The sequence below is a fragment of the Camarhynchus parvulus genome, chromosome 3 (assembly GCF_901933205.1).
Source record: "Camarhynchus parvulus chromosome 3, STF_HiC, whole genome shotgun sequence".
In the NCBI taxonomy this organism is placed as follows: domain Eukaryota; kingdom Metazoa; phylum Chordata; class Aves; order Passeriformes; family Thraupidae; genus Camarhynchus; species Camarhynchus parvulus.
The window spans coordinates 100,890,706-100,908,872 of NC_044573.1; the positions used below are offsets into that span (position 1 = coordinate 100,890,706).

General features: G+C 36.9%; 1 protein-coding gene across 5 annotated transcripts in view; it reads right to left on the reverse strand.

Moving 5' to 3' along the window:
* Positions 1-18,167, reverse strand: part of EPHA7 (EPH receptor A7) — a 165,655-nt gene that overhangs the window by 29,611 nt on the left and 117,877 nt on the right. For 3 of the 5 annotated variants that reach the window (XM_030944412.1, XM_030944408.1, XM_030944410.1), the window contains exons 6-10: positions 17,005-17,129; positions 13,259-13,427; positions 5,768-5,876; positions 5,016-5,071; positions 1,095-1,220 (exon numbers count right to left, since the gene is read on the reverse strand). In XM_030944412.1, the coding sequence (XP_030800272.1) occupies positions 1,095-1,220; positions 5,016-5,071; positions 5,768-5,876; positions 13,259-13,427; positions 17,005-17,129 (585 nt within the window). The remainder of the gene's footprint in view (positions 1-1,094; positions 1,221-5,015; positions 5,072-5,767; positions 5,877-13,258; positions 13,428-17,004; positions 17,130-18,167) is intronic. The other 2 variants (XM_030944409.1, XM_030944411.1) reach the window with 1 other exon arrangement.

Here is an 18,167-nt window from a genome sequence, read left to right on the forward strand (position 1 = left end):
AAAAATTGTTAGTTAGCAAGGGCTGGATTCTTATGCTCTTACTCATAGAAGGAATAATTTGCTCAGCAGTCTGGTTAATTTCAATGGTACTACTCCTTGATTAAGACATGATTCAACATGACTGAGGTTACTTTTAAAAGGCGTTGTGAATTCTAAGTGTAAAGATTTTTTTACAGGTAAAACAACTTATTCTCAAGATTTTTCTTCTTCTGTTTTTAAATAATACTGCAACATGTAATTTACAATACTAAACTGCAGGTGATTTTAAAAGAATTCTACTAATACTTATATAAAACAACAAGAAAGCAAAAGAACATTTCCTCCAGGAATCCCAAGTATTTGATATTTTTCTTACTCATGGAAACTTAATTTCACTACATGGAGTAGTGCAATAAAAATGTCACGTATCTTATTAATGCAAACAAATGAAACTGCCTTTTTAGAGCATGAACACCATGGCTTAAGTAGGTGGTAGACAGTTCAAGAGAAAAAAAAGCAATGTAGTGCTGGTGCAATTACAATCAGTCATAAGAAGTTAAACAATAACTTTTTGTATTCATAAAATATCAAAAAGAAAAATGGTAGAAGAGAAAACAGCCTTAGGGAAGATTTTGTTATAAAGAAACAAGACCTTCCCACTCTCTATTTAAGATTTTGTGCTGCAGCCAGTTTTCTTTACTCACATGAACAAAGCTGCAGAGGTCAAAAAGCCCCCTTGCAAAAGGCAAGCAAGCAGAATTTGCACAAATGCTTAACGCCTTTACTCTGACAGTAAATAATAGGCAGCACAACCGGCCCACTCCCCCCAGTTCCAATTTTAACAGCAGATACTTGATTAAAAACCCATAAGCTTTCAATGTCAAGCATGACTTTTAATTTACTCATTTATTTGGGTTTTTTTAGTTGTAGTTGGGCTTTTCCCCTGTTTGTTTTACATTTTAGAAGCAAGTGCAGCTTCATTGCTCTTAACCACTCTGACAAATTCAAAAAGTTCTTCTATACCTGAGGTATAATTATTTGCCTGTCATTATGATGAATGAGTTTCGATCCCGGCTAAATGGAACAGTTGAATCAGGAAGCCACGGCAGCCTTACCTGCGCCAATCACACGCTCAATTTTAATACAAGAGGCATCTAGCTCCTTGGCGAATTGATGGACAGCTCTATTTGGGTCCTCGTAGGTTTCAGGGTCAATGTAGGTTTTGGTGCCTGGAAATTTAACTGTAATGATGTAAGAAAGCATGACTGTGATGAAGCAAAAGCACTTATTGTGCAGTCAGCCCAGGAATTTCATTATGCAGAGTGCTCCTTGGAAGAGTGAACCTGTTTCCATGCCGCCTGAGCCAGAGCCACTCTGAGAGGCAACCTTAGTTTTAAGCATCATCTGCAAGCATGCTGACACAAGTATAAACAATCCCATCTCTAAAAAATGACTAACATTAGCATCTGCATCTCCTCTTGAACTGAAAGAAATAATAAATATTAAATAGTGCTTAATGGAATAAAATGCAAGGGTTGAGTGGGAGTAAAAACAAAGCGGGGAAAGGGTATAACGCCAGCAGAGGAGGTGAAAGTTTCTTTTCCGTGTAAGGACATCTTATCCTCTTCACCCAGGATGTATAAACAGCATTTCTTTATGTTACTTCTCTCCTCTAGTGGGATTTGAAAGGGTCCTCCACTCTCTTGAATTTGCTTAATCTACTGAATATAATATTGTTTGTAGACTGTGGCAATAGTCAAACTATTCACAGCACTCAGAAATTACAACCTTAGGTGTATTTCTTGCACTATAATACAAACATGAGAAACACCTGCAGCCAACTTGTAAAGGCACAGGAAGGCAAAGTGGCCTCTGTGGCACAATTATCTCCCTTCTCAAGTACCTAAGTGAATAATATGCAACAACTTGTTTTTTCTCATTTTTTCTCCACGCTTAGTACAGCTCAGGCAGCATAGTGCTCTGGCCAGCATGCAGTTTTTTCCCTTAGTTTGATCATGATTCAGGTAAATTATCTTTCGCTATTCAGGTCAAAGTACAAGCTCCTGGAAATCTATTAATCAGTCAATTTTTATGATATAAATTTGCTCACAAGGATTATAGTCTTGAGCTTTAATTAAATCAGTGAATTAAAACTCAATATGAAAATGCAAAAATGCTCGTCTGTTAATTGATATAAACAAGAACAGGATCAAAAGTCAATACAAAACATAAATAATTTTCAGTGGCTTTGTATTCTTCGAATTTAACATAAAATATATTAAATTTTAAATTATATTGAAAAACAGCTTAGTAATCATGTGTATTTATGTTTTAGTTGGTATTAATGACCTAAATCCACAAGCCATAAGAAAAATAAAAACAAACCTAGAGAAATTGTTTCAGTAATATAAGGAATTTACATCCAGGGAGATTATCTGAAATGTTGCCCAGATGTTGTTATCTGTCACATAATGTATTTAAATGGATGTTCTTTTAGCTGTATTGGAAATTTGAATGCTGATATTTTTTTATGATTATAAATATTTATTTCTTAAAACCAAAAGAGACTAGACAAAATGAGAATTAAGCAGTAGGTTGACCTCTGGTAGTAGTGCTTTAAGGAAAGGAGATGGAGAAGGAGACATCCTCTTGTGTTTTTGATAAAGGGCCTGAACTGGAAGTAACCTTGTGAATCTCAAGTGGGCCTCTGATGGGTCTTTGTTCAAGCTGTCATAAAACATTTTGACAGGCCAAGGCTATCCTGGCATAGCAACGTGAAATAATGCTGGCCTGCATGTGCCGACATTGTTAGATGAAAAAGGGAGGAGGAAACCAAATATAAATCTGAATTGCTTGACTAAACTCCTCCATTGTGCTTGTATCTTCAAGTGTAGCACTTGAGGTCAAAGAGAGATGAAGGAACTGAAATGAAATATATGATGGCCCTTTAAAATGCACTGCTTTAAAATCTGCTTTAAAAAATGTTTGCTTGTAAGTTGTTGTTCTAAGTAAGTGCTTGTTGCAAGTTACATTTCTGAAAGTCCAGTCTGGTACCTCAGCGCAGAAGAATGTTGTCTAGCTATTGCAGAGCAAAAGGCCACCAAACTGGTGTTCACAGCTCTGTGACCAAGCTGGTGACCACAGCATTGGGTTCCATCTCACTCTGTACATGACTATCAAATGGATTTGAATGCTTCACCTACAATCAACAGATGAAGAAAAACTAGTTTGGCAAGAAATGGCTTTTATCTGGTGCCATGATTTATGTATGCTCAATAATCAGGCTAATTTGCTAGATAACCAGATTTCTTGAAAGTAAAATGAAGGAAAAGAACACTTCTAAAATTTCACCATTTCTGGATCAACTATCAATTATTAAGTAGCAGCTTTCAAATTAATTAATTTACACTTTTTTTACTGAAATAAAGAAGAAAAAATGTCACCAACAATGGAGATAAGAAATTACTTAGTTAGTGTATCCCTTTTGTTTATAAACTGAAAAACAAGAATACATAGCTAATCTTTTCCTTCAAGGACATAACGGGGATTTTAAAAGTAAAAGTAGTAGCTCTTCTGGAGATGTGAAAAGCTTATAATGCATTATGAGAAGCAAATTCCAAATCCATCACTCCCAGAAGAGCAGCATTTAAGTAAAATGAGATTTTCGACAAATTCTTTAAAATCAGTTGCACTGCAAAGTGCATGATACATAATTCTTATCTCATTACTATTTTCCACCTTTCTGGCGCAGTTTACGAACTGATTGACTAAAGCTGCAATGATGTCACTACTTAGACACTCTGCATTTAAACAATTTAGATAGCCACACACCCAAACTTAGGGACTGTGATCAATTTCCAGCTGTTTTTTTAAGGGAAGAAAGGTAAAACAGAATCTTGACTGATTTTGAGTGGAGTTTTGGCTAGAACTATTCATTTAAAGAGGAATGCATTGAGAAAATGCTTAGAATTTATGACTAGTGGCTACTTCATTTTCCATGTGACATTACTTTTAGATAATAGCTCATGATTTTAACATACTTAAAACAATCCCTATAGCTTTCATAAAAAAATAATAATAATCTGATGGATTTAAGACACAACTGCAATTGTAGGTAGACAACAAAGGCTAAATACAGCATAGCGTGACTAAATAACATGTACTAATATGAGAGCGACCAGGTATGGGAGAAGACTGGAAAGACTGGCATTGTTCTGCATCAGAACTTATGTTCAGTTTAATTCTGTGATTTTTTGCAATTATGGTTGCTCAAAATAATTTTGCAACTTAGTTTAACACACTTCCTTAGTTAATGACTAATTCTAAAACAGATTAAAACATTCCTCTCCCCTTACATTTTCAACTGTCATGAATCCAAGAAGGATGTGTTTTATTGAGTTTTCCCAGGGTTCTAGTTTAAGTTGAGATGGTAGATGTGATTTTAACAAGAGAGGCTTTAGGTACTATTCTTAGCTAAGCAAGTGATTGTACATCATACAACAGTAATGAAGGGCTGACCTTTCTTTTCATATTAAATATTCTATTTTTAAGGACATTGTGTTTTGTAAATATTGATGGCGCTACTGTATTCGCAGTAGCAGAACACAGCTTTTGAGTGGAACAGCTTCATTTTAGGGTGATGCAGTGACTCAGAGTTTCATAATCTGAAGTTTGCCTGAGGTAAAGATCAAAAAGTCACTTAGGCAAACGTTTCTTGAATACTACACCTCAGAGGGATCATTAGGACAACGTGAAACATGTATTCAAAGCAACCAAAAGAAAACAAAATATGCAGAATGAAAACAACAGTATATCATAGACATATATAGAAATAAAACCATCTGTGTGAGCAATGTTGATTTTAATCTGCGTTTTTTGTAGCTCACATTTTTACAATGTTTAACTTCCCACCTGCTATTTACACAGCGTTTTTGAATTTCCTATGACATTATCTTTCATGGAGTCTTGGTTTAGTACTGTCTACACTACTGCAATTTGGAATTTTTGAAAGGCGGGAAAAAAAGCAAAACACTTACAATGAAAGTAAAGTTCTTCATCCCCTTCTTGATCTGCTTTGCTATAGCCACAATGCCTGAAAAGAAAGGAAAACACCAGTTTTACTAGTAAATAATGATTTACTTATGTCATCTAAAGTCCTGACAAAATCAGTTCTGCAGGCTGGGATTTTCAGGCACTGAGCACCTAACTGCTGTAGGCCCTTTGAAACTTTCACCTATAATTCTATTGACAGCAGAGTTTTAAATAAATCACGAACAGTTGCCATCAAAAGGCTTTTGTATCAAATACCAGCCGGGACAGGTCTTGGAGAAAAAAATTCTAGTTCTGGTGAAAGGCTTCTACAGATAAAACAGAGGATTAAAGAACTTGAAAGTAGAACACTGTTTTACATGAGGTTATTCTTAAACTTACTGCTGTGTCTCTTTTTTTTTGAATGTAAAGTCATTTAAAGGCTGATCAGATAAAGTGTCAGACTTCTCCATGTGAAAAAACTGAACAGAAAGAGAGACTTTGAGGAGTAGAGGTAAAGAACATGCTAGGGATTCCTTTTACAGCACATTTACGTAGGACAAAAAGAACATCTTGATACAAGTATCTTGCCAAAGTAAGAGGACAAACTGTATAATTGATAATGGGATTTAAATGAAAACTGTCCTTACTAAGAATTTTTCTGTTTCAGTTTTGCAAATTACTATCCCAGGTTTGACTATGTCTCAAGAGTTCACAAGAGTGGTGTCAGAAGTGCTTACGTCTATCAAAGATGCAATACCTTCGTCCGATGATGAATCCAAACACCATGAAGACCAGGATGATTGTTCCTGCCACAGCAACCACAGCTATGATAATAACAGGATTCTGTTCACTGGAAACAGCTGTGGCTGCAAGCAGAGCACAGAGTTGAGATTAAAAATTAATCCCTACTGAAGGACTTCAAAAATTTAAGTCAATCATCATGAATTGTAGACTGTCTACTGTTGTAGACTGCCTTTGTCTGAAACATTTACATTGATGAAGTTAGTCTAAAGAAGGGCCTCTATTGGAAATTCAGCTAAATGCTGTATGAGTTAATGATTGTCTACATTGAATAAAAAGAAGCCAAGCTGGAATTATCTTGGCCAAAGTGGTACAGCCATTACCTGAAAGCCAGCACCACTACATCAGACACTTCCACTTCCTACTACTGCTTTGCTGCATTTGTTTTGACTCCCTCCTAAAAGGGGCATCCTGAATATCCCTGTAAGGAGGGGCAGTAGGAGAGTAATCCCCTAACTCTGCTCCTAGCCTCCCCTCTAAAACACATTGATATGACTTTGAGGGCTTCCTAGAAAATACTGTCTTTAAGAAAAATGTTTGTGCTGAAACACTATTAACACAGATTTCCTAGGTAGCATATTTCAATCTCTTACTGCTATTAATCATTGTAAATGGCTATTATTACTTACCATTTGTTTCTGTTAGCAACAAAAAGGTGCTTCCACATTAATACAAAATAGAATTCTCCATGCTTCAGAGAATTTACATGCTACAATATCCCCACATTATTGCTCTTTTTATTCAGATATGCCAATTCTATTAATATATGTAAATGTATACATGTCACATTAATGTAAACTGAGAATGTAATACTTAGCCTGAGAAACCTTGAAGCTTGTTAAAAACATTGCTGGCCTGACATCCAATAAGGGTGGTCATGTACACAGATACATTAAGTAAGCACAGCTCTCCTGAGCTCTGGAGATGCACTGGTTTGTAACAGTGAGGATCTGAACCAGAAGATGAATAGAGGATGAGACATGAGGGACTGTGTAAGTGAGAGTCAGCTGGAATCACAGAATCATAGAATCATTTAAGACCTCCAAGATCATCAAGTCCAAACTTTGACCAAATGCCACCATATCAACTAAACCACAGCAGTAAATGCTGCTTACAGTGGTACTTGGAACACCTCCCTAAGTGGCCCATTCTGTTTAGTGACATAATTCTTCCTGATATCTCCTGGTGCATCTTGAGGCTCTGTCTTTTCCTTGAGAAGACCGACACTCACCTTACAACAAGCTCCATTCAGGTACTTCTGGAGAGTGGCTCCTCCCTGAGCCTCCATTTCTCCAGGCTAAACAACCCCAGCTCCCTCAGTTTCTCCTCATCAGACTTGTGCTGCTGAAAATTCTGTTCCCTTCTCTGGACATGCTGCAGCAACTCAATGTCTTTTCCAAAGTGAGCCCAGAAGGATACAGGACTCATGGTGTGGCCTCACCAGTGCCAAATACAGAGTGATGATCACTATCCTAATCCCGCTGGTCATAGTATTCCCGAAAGCCAGGATGCCATTGGACTTTGCCACCTGGGCACACACTGGTTCATGTTCAGCCAGCCGTTGATTAGCATCTCCAGGTCCTTTTCCACTGGGTCACTTTCCAGCTACTCTTCCTCTGACCTGTAGTGTTGCATGAGGTTGTTGTGACCCAAGTGCAGGACTCAGCACTTTACCTTACAAACCTCATACAGTATTCTTTGGCCCATCCATTCAGACTGTCCAGATCCCTCTACAGAACTTTTCTATCCTCCAGCAGATCAACACTCTGGTCTGATTTAGTGTCACCTGAGAGCTTACTGAGGGAGTCCAAATCATCAGTTGTAATATTGAACAGGACTAGCCCCATTATTGAGTTTAGGGGAACCCCACTAGTGACCACTCACCATTCACTACCACCCTCTGGGCCTGGCCATCCAGCCATTTTTTAACCAGCAAAGAGTGCACCTCTCTAAGCCATGGGCTGCCAGTCTCTCCAGAAGAATGCTGTGGGAGTCAGTATTGAAGGCTTTACTGAAGTCCAGGTGGACTACATCCCCTAAGTAGGTAACTTGGTAATAAAAGGAGATGAGGTTCATCTAGCAAGACCTGCCCTTCCAAAGCCCAAGCTAGCTGTACCTGATCCATTTGTTGTCCTGTATGTGCCACGTGATCACACTCAAAATTAATTGATCCACGACCTAGCCTGGCACCAAGGTCAGGCTGACCTTAGCCTGTAGTTCTCCAGACCCTCCTTTCACCCCTTCTTGTAGGTGAGTTTCACATTGGCCAATCTGCAGTCATCTGTGACCTCAGCCTTTTCCTCATCCTTGGCTACACTCCTCCACATCAAAAAAAGGATGGATATTTTCCTTGACCCCTTTTTGCGGTTAATTTATTTATAAAAACACTTACTATATTTCACAACAGTGGCCAGATTGAGTTCTAGCTGAACTCTCACCTTCCCAGTTTTCTCTCTACATGACCTAATAACATCCTTATATGCTTCCTGAGTTGCCTGCCCCTTTCTTCCAAAGATCATAAACGTTTTTTCCCTGAGTTCCAGTGAAAGCTCCCTATTCAGCCATGCAATTTTTCTTCCCCACTGGCTCACCTTTCAGCACACAGGGGCAGGCTGTTTCTGTGCCTAGAAGATTTCCTTCCATCCCTTCACAGTTTGTTACCCATACAGTGTGCACTGGTGTAGATGCACTTCAGTTGGGTTGATTTCACCCCCAACACTGGCATGCCACCCCTAGACTCACCTCTAGCAAGCCTGGTCTTACCCCCTTCCCCTTTCAAACCTAAAGTCCTGTCAATCAGCCCTGCAAACTCACGGGTTAGAATGCTTTTCCCCTTTTAAGACAGGCGAACCCCATCTGTCCCCAGCAGGCCTGGGTACGTGTAAACTGTCCCATGACTGAAATGCAGCCAACAGATGAAAGAGAAGGAAAAAAGGAAACCAAACTGATATCTGATTAACTAAATTAATAGTACGCTAAAATGATATACTGCTGGTACTGTAATTGAACTGGAATGTCTACACCAGGTTTTATGAACTCCACAGAACTGGGCTCCTGTTACAGACTTCAGAGGTTCCCATAGAAACAAATAACCCAGAACTTTTTTGGGAGAAGTAAGCCAATCAACATGATTTATTTTTTCACTGACACTGACCTGTACCAACTGTTTCCCCCCAAAATAACAAACCCCTTGTTGCACTACACAGATTTAGAATACTCTGCACTGGAAGGAAATTACACACACATCATACACACATTCCTCTAATTTTATTTCCTGAAGAAACTTGTAATTTTTCTGTATTCTCTCTAATGCACATAAGGAAGATCACACTATTCCTATAACTCTTCAACTAAAAAAGAATGCTTATCTTTAAGTAACTAAACTTTCTGAGATACACAGGTCAGTAGGATGCTACTGTAGACTTGCCTATATTCCACTCATGCAGCTTTTAAGAAATCAGTGGTGACTGTCTTGTGCAAGAGCATAGTCATACAACTCAGTTCCTGCAACTTATCTAGGTCATCAAAACAGACAATCCCAAGGAATGTCAAATTTCTGTAAAATACAGCATTTCCCTAAATTATTCCCATCTCTCTTTGAACTTCACTGCAAAGTTCACTTGGAAGTGAAGAAGAGGCAGCATCCTGGCCAGGGTGTGAAGATTCATCCATCCAAAAAAGTTTGGAAAAATCCCCAGCCCTGCCTGTCACCTAGTCCAGTAGCCAAGACAAGTGCATAGAGGCTGACATATGTGAGTGGGTTGCTCTATGTAAGTGCCTCACAGATTTTGGGTACTGGCACATTCTGGAAGCAAACAGACAATGTTTTTTGGGCTCTGGAAAATGCTGGGGATATGGTACACTGGCCAAGTGATAGGCCAGGTGGGATGCAATGTATGATTTATTTTTATATCTTTAAAAAAAAGAGGGGAGAGGGCTGATTGTTGGCATGGTCTGGTATAAATTCAGTGACAGCAGTCTAAGACATCTGCCTCTGTTCAGGTACTCTGCTGCTTCTCCTGTGTGATGAACTCAGTCTGCTGGTGTAAGGGTGAGTCAGAGCACAGCTTCTGGAATGATCCCTGTGGCTTGGCAGAAACAAACATGCTAGAGTGTTCTTAGAGGAATGATTTTGGGATGCAGAAGGTCTTTTCAGAGGGCTCATGCATGGCTACCTGTCACTGGTGATGCCACAACAGCAATGACAGGGAATCAGCACCAGGACAGGGAAGTTCTTACCTCTGTTTGAGCTGTGCTCAGGCTCAGAGGGCAACACAGGGAGCTGGTACTTGGGCATTCAGCTAGAGCTGACACCTGATCTAAGCTATCCAATGCACAATGCTTAATTTAAAGGAGTTAAATTTAAACCACCTTTTAAATACAGGGTTGTAGGGATGGGAATGCATATCTAAACACCCTGGAGGATTTAAAACAGGATATCAGTTGAGATGCTGTGCTGCTGCTCCAACAACCTTTTCTCATGCAAGCAAGTTCAAATACACAATTTCTGGCAAAGAATTCTTGGCGAAGTTTACCATGAAAGCTTCAGTGATAACTGGATCCATGTATGCCAAATACTACTTTCTTAAGTATTTCTTAAGTATGTGCTTTATGCCTTCTATAAAAATTTGTAGTATTTCAGACTTTGGAGATCAATTTTACGTATGCATAATGCTTCAATCTTGTTTGATTTACTCTGATTCATGGAAAAAGGAAAAAGCAAAGTCTTCATGCCAGGTTTTGTCAAGTGCTTCTACTTTAACAGTAAGAGCTGTAAAGAAGTCAAAGATTGGACTTGATGACCTTGGAGGTCTTTTCCAACCTGATTGATTGTGTGATTCTGTAAGTCGAAAGATCAGCTTCCATTACAAAAAGCAGAGGATTGCCTTTAGGTCCACTGGCTAACCACTTGACTTCTAAATATGTCAGTGAACCAAGAGACAGAATTGGCACTTCAGTGATATTTTATATATTTGTGTGTTTTTCCAGAGGGACTTCTGTTTCTAATAACCAGCCAACAAAATATATGACTAGAAGCCATTGACTGATCGGTGGCAAACACAGTGTCGAATAGAAATGGTCTGCCTTTATAAAGTATTTTTACTTCATAATTTTGAAATATTTCCTTAAATATCTATGCAATACTTAACATGTATGATAAGATCCAATACAGGTATAATATATGTATATTTCACATATCAGATAGTATTAATATAATGGATATAATAGTTCCTCAAACATTGAAAAATGGCTATACAGTTTCTATCACGATTCAGAAAACAGCACACTATTCAAAAATCTACTTAATTAACAACACCAACCAGACAGTGCCAACCAGAGGAAGCACCAGGACAAATCCACATAGGCAACATGACTGAATGTGGTGGTCATTGTATATATTCTTGCACAAATGTATACACATGTGTATTTTTTCTTAAAATACTTTGACTTTTTAAAAGCTGAATTCAGAAATCCATGTAATAATAAGAAGCCAAAGCCTCTAAACTGTAGCATAACACGGTTTAGTGTTCACCTGCATGATATGTCCCTTGAGGCATATTTCCCAAAAACAGTCCAATAAAGGTCTTCCTTTCAAATGTTAACAATAGACAAATTTGATGAGTCTGTAAGTTCTGATAAAATTATAAATAAAATATAAGAAACTAATACTTTAATGTAAAACAATTTTAGAAGAGCTTAATGGAATTTACTATATTTTACCAACATTTTAATTATTTCCGAAAACCCTATATGGGAAATCTTGGATGCTTTTCCTTGCTGGGAATTATATTTTATAATGTTGTCTCAAGATAATGGAAAATATGCTACTTTTAGAATCTTCTTTAATAAAAACACAGGACATTTTTCATACATCTCAAAGCATATAGCTGGCTTGTGACAAAAGAAACCTGCTGTGCATCCTGGCCAAGAATCTCTGTGGTTTATATGAATTTTTTTCATCATCTGAGTCAGAAAAGGAGTACAGGAGAGTGGTCAGTGATGCATTTATTATAGGATTTTCTAATCTCCCATATGTTGACCAAACCCCAGTCAAAACTGTTTATCTTTGAAATCATCTTTGCTAATCTTATCAGCTACCAGTCTGCTTACATTCAGTATGTAAAAAATACTCAGATAATTAAAGAAATGTTGGGGAAATATTTTGATGTAATAATTTTAAACCACTATGGACAATAAATTGTCTAATTAGCAGGAACTTATTATGACAGACTTCTAATTTGTTTTCCAGAAAACTATTCAAAATAAGAAATTACTTCTGGCTGTACCCCAGGTTCCCTTTCTGCAAAATGGGGATTCTGCTACTGACTCTTTCTACAGATGGGAAGTATGCTATTAGACACAAAGCTAATAATATTAGTAATAACAGCTTACTGCTGCTATTATGATAATTACTGTTTCAATTATGTCTATTAGATATGTGGTATTATTCATTATTTATAGTTTTTATATTCTGTGTGGAACTAAGGTGGAATCACTGTATATTAACCGCTGTATATTAAGAATAACCACAAGTTGTTCAGGCGACACCTGGCTGCAATTAATGGGATGCAATAATGTGTGTCTGCATACACTCTCTAGATAGACTGCTGCATGGGGTGTAAAGAGGGTATGGCATCCATATCCTTTGAATTCACAGCCTATGCATCCCTATATTTCCAGCTCTCAATGTGGCTGACCTGATGTCAGGTCAATGTGAAGCAAATGCTCTAAACCAGGGTAAACAAATTTGGGTCTGCAACTGGGTGGTGGAGCTGCCAGGGACACAGTTCCTGTGAAGGGGCTCAGAGCTACCAGGTCTCACTGATGGAAGAAGTTTTTTGGTTACACAGCTTAGAAGTCATTATATGAGCCTGAAAATAACTTAGTATCTTTGACAGTCCCATTTCTTTACTAAACTAAATTACCAATGAATTCAAAATACACTAAAGATGGAATAACAGCTGAAGACACACACATAAACTAAACTACCAAGTTATTGTTTTTTTTTTTTTCTGAAAATCAAATGGAAAAAAATAGCCTGGAGAAGTCTTTGTGGCTTGAAATCTCCTCCTTCCTTCTCTCCCCAGTTACAGAAGAATCTAGTTGAGTTATTCAGCTCACCACTACTCACTCCTTTTGTGGGGAAAAATAAGAGTGCATTTGAATTAAAAAAAAAAATAAATCTTTGTGTATTAGAAGGACAGGAAAGGAGAAGAAACTAATACATAACAAATCTCCTCCAGCCAATTATAGGACTAATTTTCACTTCTATGGTAAAATAAATTATGGAAGCTCATCCTTCAAAAGCCAATGACAAAAATTCACCTTCATGTAGAACCAAATTCTTTCTAATTGTAATTATATTGCTTATGACACTTTCTTTTCTGGCTTTTTTTCTTACTACCTCTACAGAAAGGGTTAATTTCCTGTAAACCTTATGCCTTACCTGTGGCTTCTTCCAATGTGGCAACATCCAGTCTGGGGCTGTAATTTCCATAACCAGCAGCAGTAAAAGCACGGATCTGGAAAACATACACTGTTCCTGGCTTCAAGTTATTAATAGAAGCTGAAGTGGACTTGGTTTTCACTGTTGAATAGGTCCTCTCCCTTTGGTCCTGGAAACAGTAAGACAAAAGATTAAATGACATTTACAGATCAGATTTTATCTTGATTGCACGACAGCAACTGACAGCCAGCCTGGGTAGTTTATTTCAATTGCTGAATGCTCTTTTCCCCCAACAACAAAAATAAAGCATACTCTGTGGAGTATTACAAAACATTGTCAATGCAATGATGAGCTCTAAGTGTAACATAAAATTCAAATGGGATGCTCATGTTGCTATTTAGAAAACAGAAAACATCCAAAAAAAAAAAAGATTGCTTTTTTGGCTCTGATTAAATTTTGTGAAATTTTGATGAGAAAAAACTCAACCGCAGCGTTCCAGGGGAATCTGTGAGGTCTAAACAGTTCAAGGACAGGGAAATCGTTCTTTCATTGTCAGAACATGACAAACATAGGGCTGCACAACCTGCCTTCATTCTGCATTAATTCAGTTTACAGCTGTCAGATTTTTTTTATTTCTAGAGTACTTCAAAGTTATAATGAATGAAGTCATAGACATTGTGAAATGAATGGAAAAACTCTGATATCATTACTTTGACATTGTACCCTTCTATCACCTCTAAAAAATACAATAGCACTAATCTATAATTGGCTGGATTTTTGCATAATTTCTGAGGTCCTTAACTAAGTTTTCATTCGGATTTTTATCTCTGGTTTTTAGTCTTTTCTCAGTTTTAGGCTCCAAGGCATAAAGAGGAACCCAGGGAAAGAAGCTCAGTATGACTCTCCACAAATTTGAAGCTGCAAGATTACAAACCCTGTGAGTAATAACTCACTTTCAAATAGTACAAAAGCTGTATCACAGATCATTAGAGTATTCAAAAAGCTATACTTATTCATCACATTTACTGACACAGATTATGTTTCAGCATAGATATGTGAAGCCCTGTTGATTTTTGGTGGCAGATGCAACCCTGATTTGAAGGGCAGAAGAGATGAATTAACGAACCATCTGAATGCACCACATGACCAGAGAAGCATGAGCTGAACGCAGCAGTGCTAATGAGACGGATACAGAGGGAAGGAATAAATCTGTAACTCATTTCAATAATATTTCACCAGCTAAAAGTGATGGAGAGCCTTCCCTGTCACAGTCAGTATAGCAACAAAGGCTTTTGCTGAAATACAGGGTTATACAGAACATACATGATGTCTTTTCTCAGATTCAGTAAGAGCTTCTCCTGGTTCTTGCCCAGTCTGTTACTTGGGCAAGCCCACAGTTTTGGCTAGCAACAATTTTCCATATCTTCTCCTAGAGAGTTTAGATCATCTGTAAGTGAGGACTGTGGCAGAATGTATGTTGGTATGTGAGAAAGAACAGGAATGCTTTCGAGATGAGACACAAGGGTAAGGAAACCATAAACAGCCAGGTTCAGGACTGTAAGCCACAGTGGAATTCCAGTTTGAGTTTTGATGCATAAATGAGGCTTATTTGAATTGCCAACAGTCCTTGTATTCAAAAATAAATAAATAACAACAAAAAAAACCCCAAACAAACAAAACAAAACAAAAAACCAAAAACCTGCACTAGAAATCTCACAGGACAGGCTTACTTTGGAGATTTCAGGCTGTTTCCATTCCAGCCTTAGCCAGAAGAGAGAGGTGAAAAAAACACTTATCAGAGTATTTCAGAATGACAAAAAATGTTTGATTTAATTTGGCTGCAAAAGGAGCTGGAAGTTCAAATCCTTTTATTTTTCTTTTCTTCTAAACTAGTGGAACAAAACTTAAATGGCCTCTGTCATTCAGAGCAAGAAGATTGTGAATTAGTTTTTAAGCTGAAATGCATTTTTTGGAAGGAAAACAACCATTTCAGTATTTGTACAAAAATTGCCTCAGTTAAAGTTATATAGTCCAGTTTATCTGTGACTGTTAGAATGAGCTTTTTATTCTCTTTTATTAATTTCACTGTACTAAGTATAGTACTGGACAATGTTCTTCCACTAAAAAAAAAAAAACCAACAAAAAAAACTTTAACATCAATTTTTCTTTTTGCAAACACAGAGAAAATTGGCAATGAAATTCTGCTGGTTATTTAAAATGAGTATATAAGGAAAATAATAAAAGCTGGATTCTAAAAGCTATCATTATATAATTTTGATTTCATTTTACATTACCCGTTTAAATCATTTATTTTACTTGAACAGATTAGAAACTGCTTTGCACATTAAAGAAATGCAAGGTTTTTGGTTCTCAATTTTTTTTTTTTTTTGGTTCAGAGGACAGTTTTGCCTTTGTTAAATATGTAACATTTTAAAAATACTTGGATTCATTTGCATGTGTATGTACACACACATGCTCAAGGGACAAAAATCATCTGCTAAAATTAGTAAAATTTCTTCCAAAGAATTATTTAGCTATCTGTACCTATCTGTTAGATTTTATTATAAGAATCATTAAAGTGAACAACTTAAACTGGAAGTTAGCCTCAACAAATAAAAATTTTATTCCTTTCCCAAATCATATAAAGATCTTTTGATAAATATATTTGTGTAAGTCAGCGCTGAAAATGAAATATGACACTTGATATTACATCCAATCTGGGCTGAATTTACCTAATTCTGTGCTACCCAGCAAGCTGACATGCTCTTTTTGATATAGGGGTACTGTTACCTTGCCTGCAGAAATGTCTTCATGAGTGACCACAAAGGAACCCCTTTATTAATTTTTTTTTCATCGTAATTCAATTTCTTTTTTTTCCCCCGAATGTTTTATAAAAATTAGGAGTATGTTACATTATGCAGACAATTTCCCAGGGAATCTGGAGGAGCCAAACTTAGTCTGGGTCCCATAACAAACATAGAGCTGCACAACCTGCCTTCACTCTGCTTTCATCCAGTTTACGGTTGTCAGATTTTTTTTATTCGGCAGTACTTCAAAGTTATCATGAATGAAGCCCTAGACATGATGAAATGAATGGCAAAACTCCGACTGACATCAGTAAGATTGCAATTTCACTCTACCAGAAACAGAGATCACTTCATCTACTACTGAAAAGCAGCCTTCCATTCATTATTGTGTTGAGAGAACAAGTGAAAGATAAATTTCACAGTCCTGGTCCTTTTTAAAAGGACAAATAAGAAATATTTATTTCCTAAAAGTCTAGGAAGTGTTTTGAAAATTTTCAGACATCAAGTAGAAGCTGCCCAGCTCATAAGGAAGTACAAAATGCAGTCAGGAGTTTTCCTTGATACATCATTTCAAGACTAGAATTACATTGGTGCAGAAGGAAATGAAACAAGCTTCAAACAAACTGTAGAATAGATGTAAAAACAGGAATTTAATGGTAAAAAATATCCCAGTACAACTTAACAATTAAAAAAAAAAGGAAAGAAAGGCAGATTTCAAGTGTATAGTTCATTTTTAGTATGCCACAATATAATATTTGAGACATATGATAGCAATAATAATGGCAGGATTTAGGTAGTTGTTAAAAACAAGCAAAATCATTGACTTTAGAGAGATGAGGTAGTTGATAGCTGATGATTTTAACACTGTTCCACAATGCAGTAAGCCAACATAAAGCAAACACCACATTGTTGCACATTACAGATAATCTTAGCACTTACTTTCTCATAATACTTGATTTCATATTCAGTAATGACTCCATTGGGATGTTCTGGTTCCTGCCAGGAAAGCTCCACGCTCCTCTGCAGCACTCTTTCTTTCATTACGCCGCTAACTTGTGAGGGAGCTGTTTGGACAAGATGTGTCAATAAATAAAAAGCAAATTCGCTGGATGGCTAAAATCAAATGTCATTACTGATCCACCCCACGCTGAGCAAGTTTCATTAAAGTAAAAGAAAGCACCTTTTCATAGCTCACAATTCAAAGCTAATGAATATTCTAGCAGATGCCTATTACTGTTCATAAACTTAGAACAGAAATCGAATTGAAGTGCAAACAGCAAAAGTTGTCATTGTTTGAGTTAGTACAAAACTGAGATTGATGGGACAGGAAAAACAATTAAGCAAATTAATTCTGATGATAAGAGCAAATCAAATTTTTAGACTGATGTGTAGCAAATTAAAGAGTCTAAATATTTATTGCATATGTTTCTGAAATGCACATAAAAAGAGAAATAATCTTTTAGAAACAAAATCACATTTTAGGCTGATTTGATATGACTAATTCCAGTTCTGTTTAGAAATAATCTTTCACGTTATCTGATTACGACATGATGGTGATGAAAATTACTTTGTTAAGAGACTAAGCCTACTCTTTTTCATTAGTTCCAACCTTTCCAGGACATTTTCTCTTTAGAGCTGAGTTTCCATATTTGGTCTTAGCATTTCTGAAAGTGCAAGACAATTTAAGGAGTAGATCTTATGGAAAAAAGGCGACTCTGTCTTCCTCCGCCTAACTCTACTGAGATATAAATAAATGCACACTTTGTGCACACACATGTACACACACTGAGTTTCCTAATAAATATCACCCACAAACAAGGATCTTTTGAAATTAAAAAACTCCAAACCCAATATAAAAGCATTATAGAGACATTGACTCTCATATAAAAATGTTTAAGAGAGAATGTAATAAACTGTGAGAGACTAAAAAAACCTCGCTTTCTCAACTTATTTTTAATGAGAAAGACAGCAGACATTTTTCTGATGTGCAGCATCAAAGGAGGCCAAACATCACAGTCTTCCTCAAATATACACAATGAATTTAGAACAGAAGTCCTGTAAAACTATAGTACTTCGAAAAACAACTACGGTATTGGAACCAT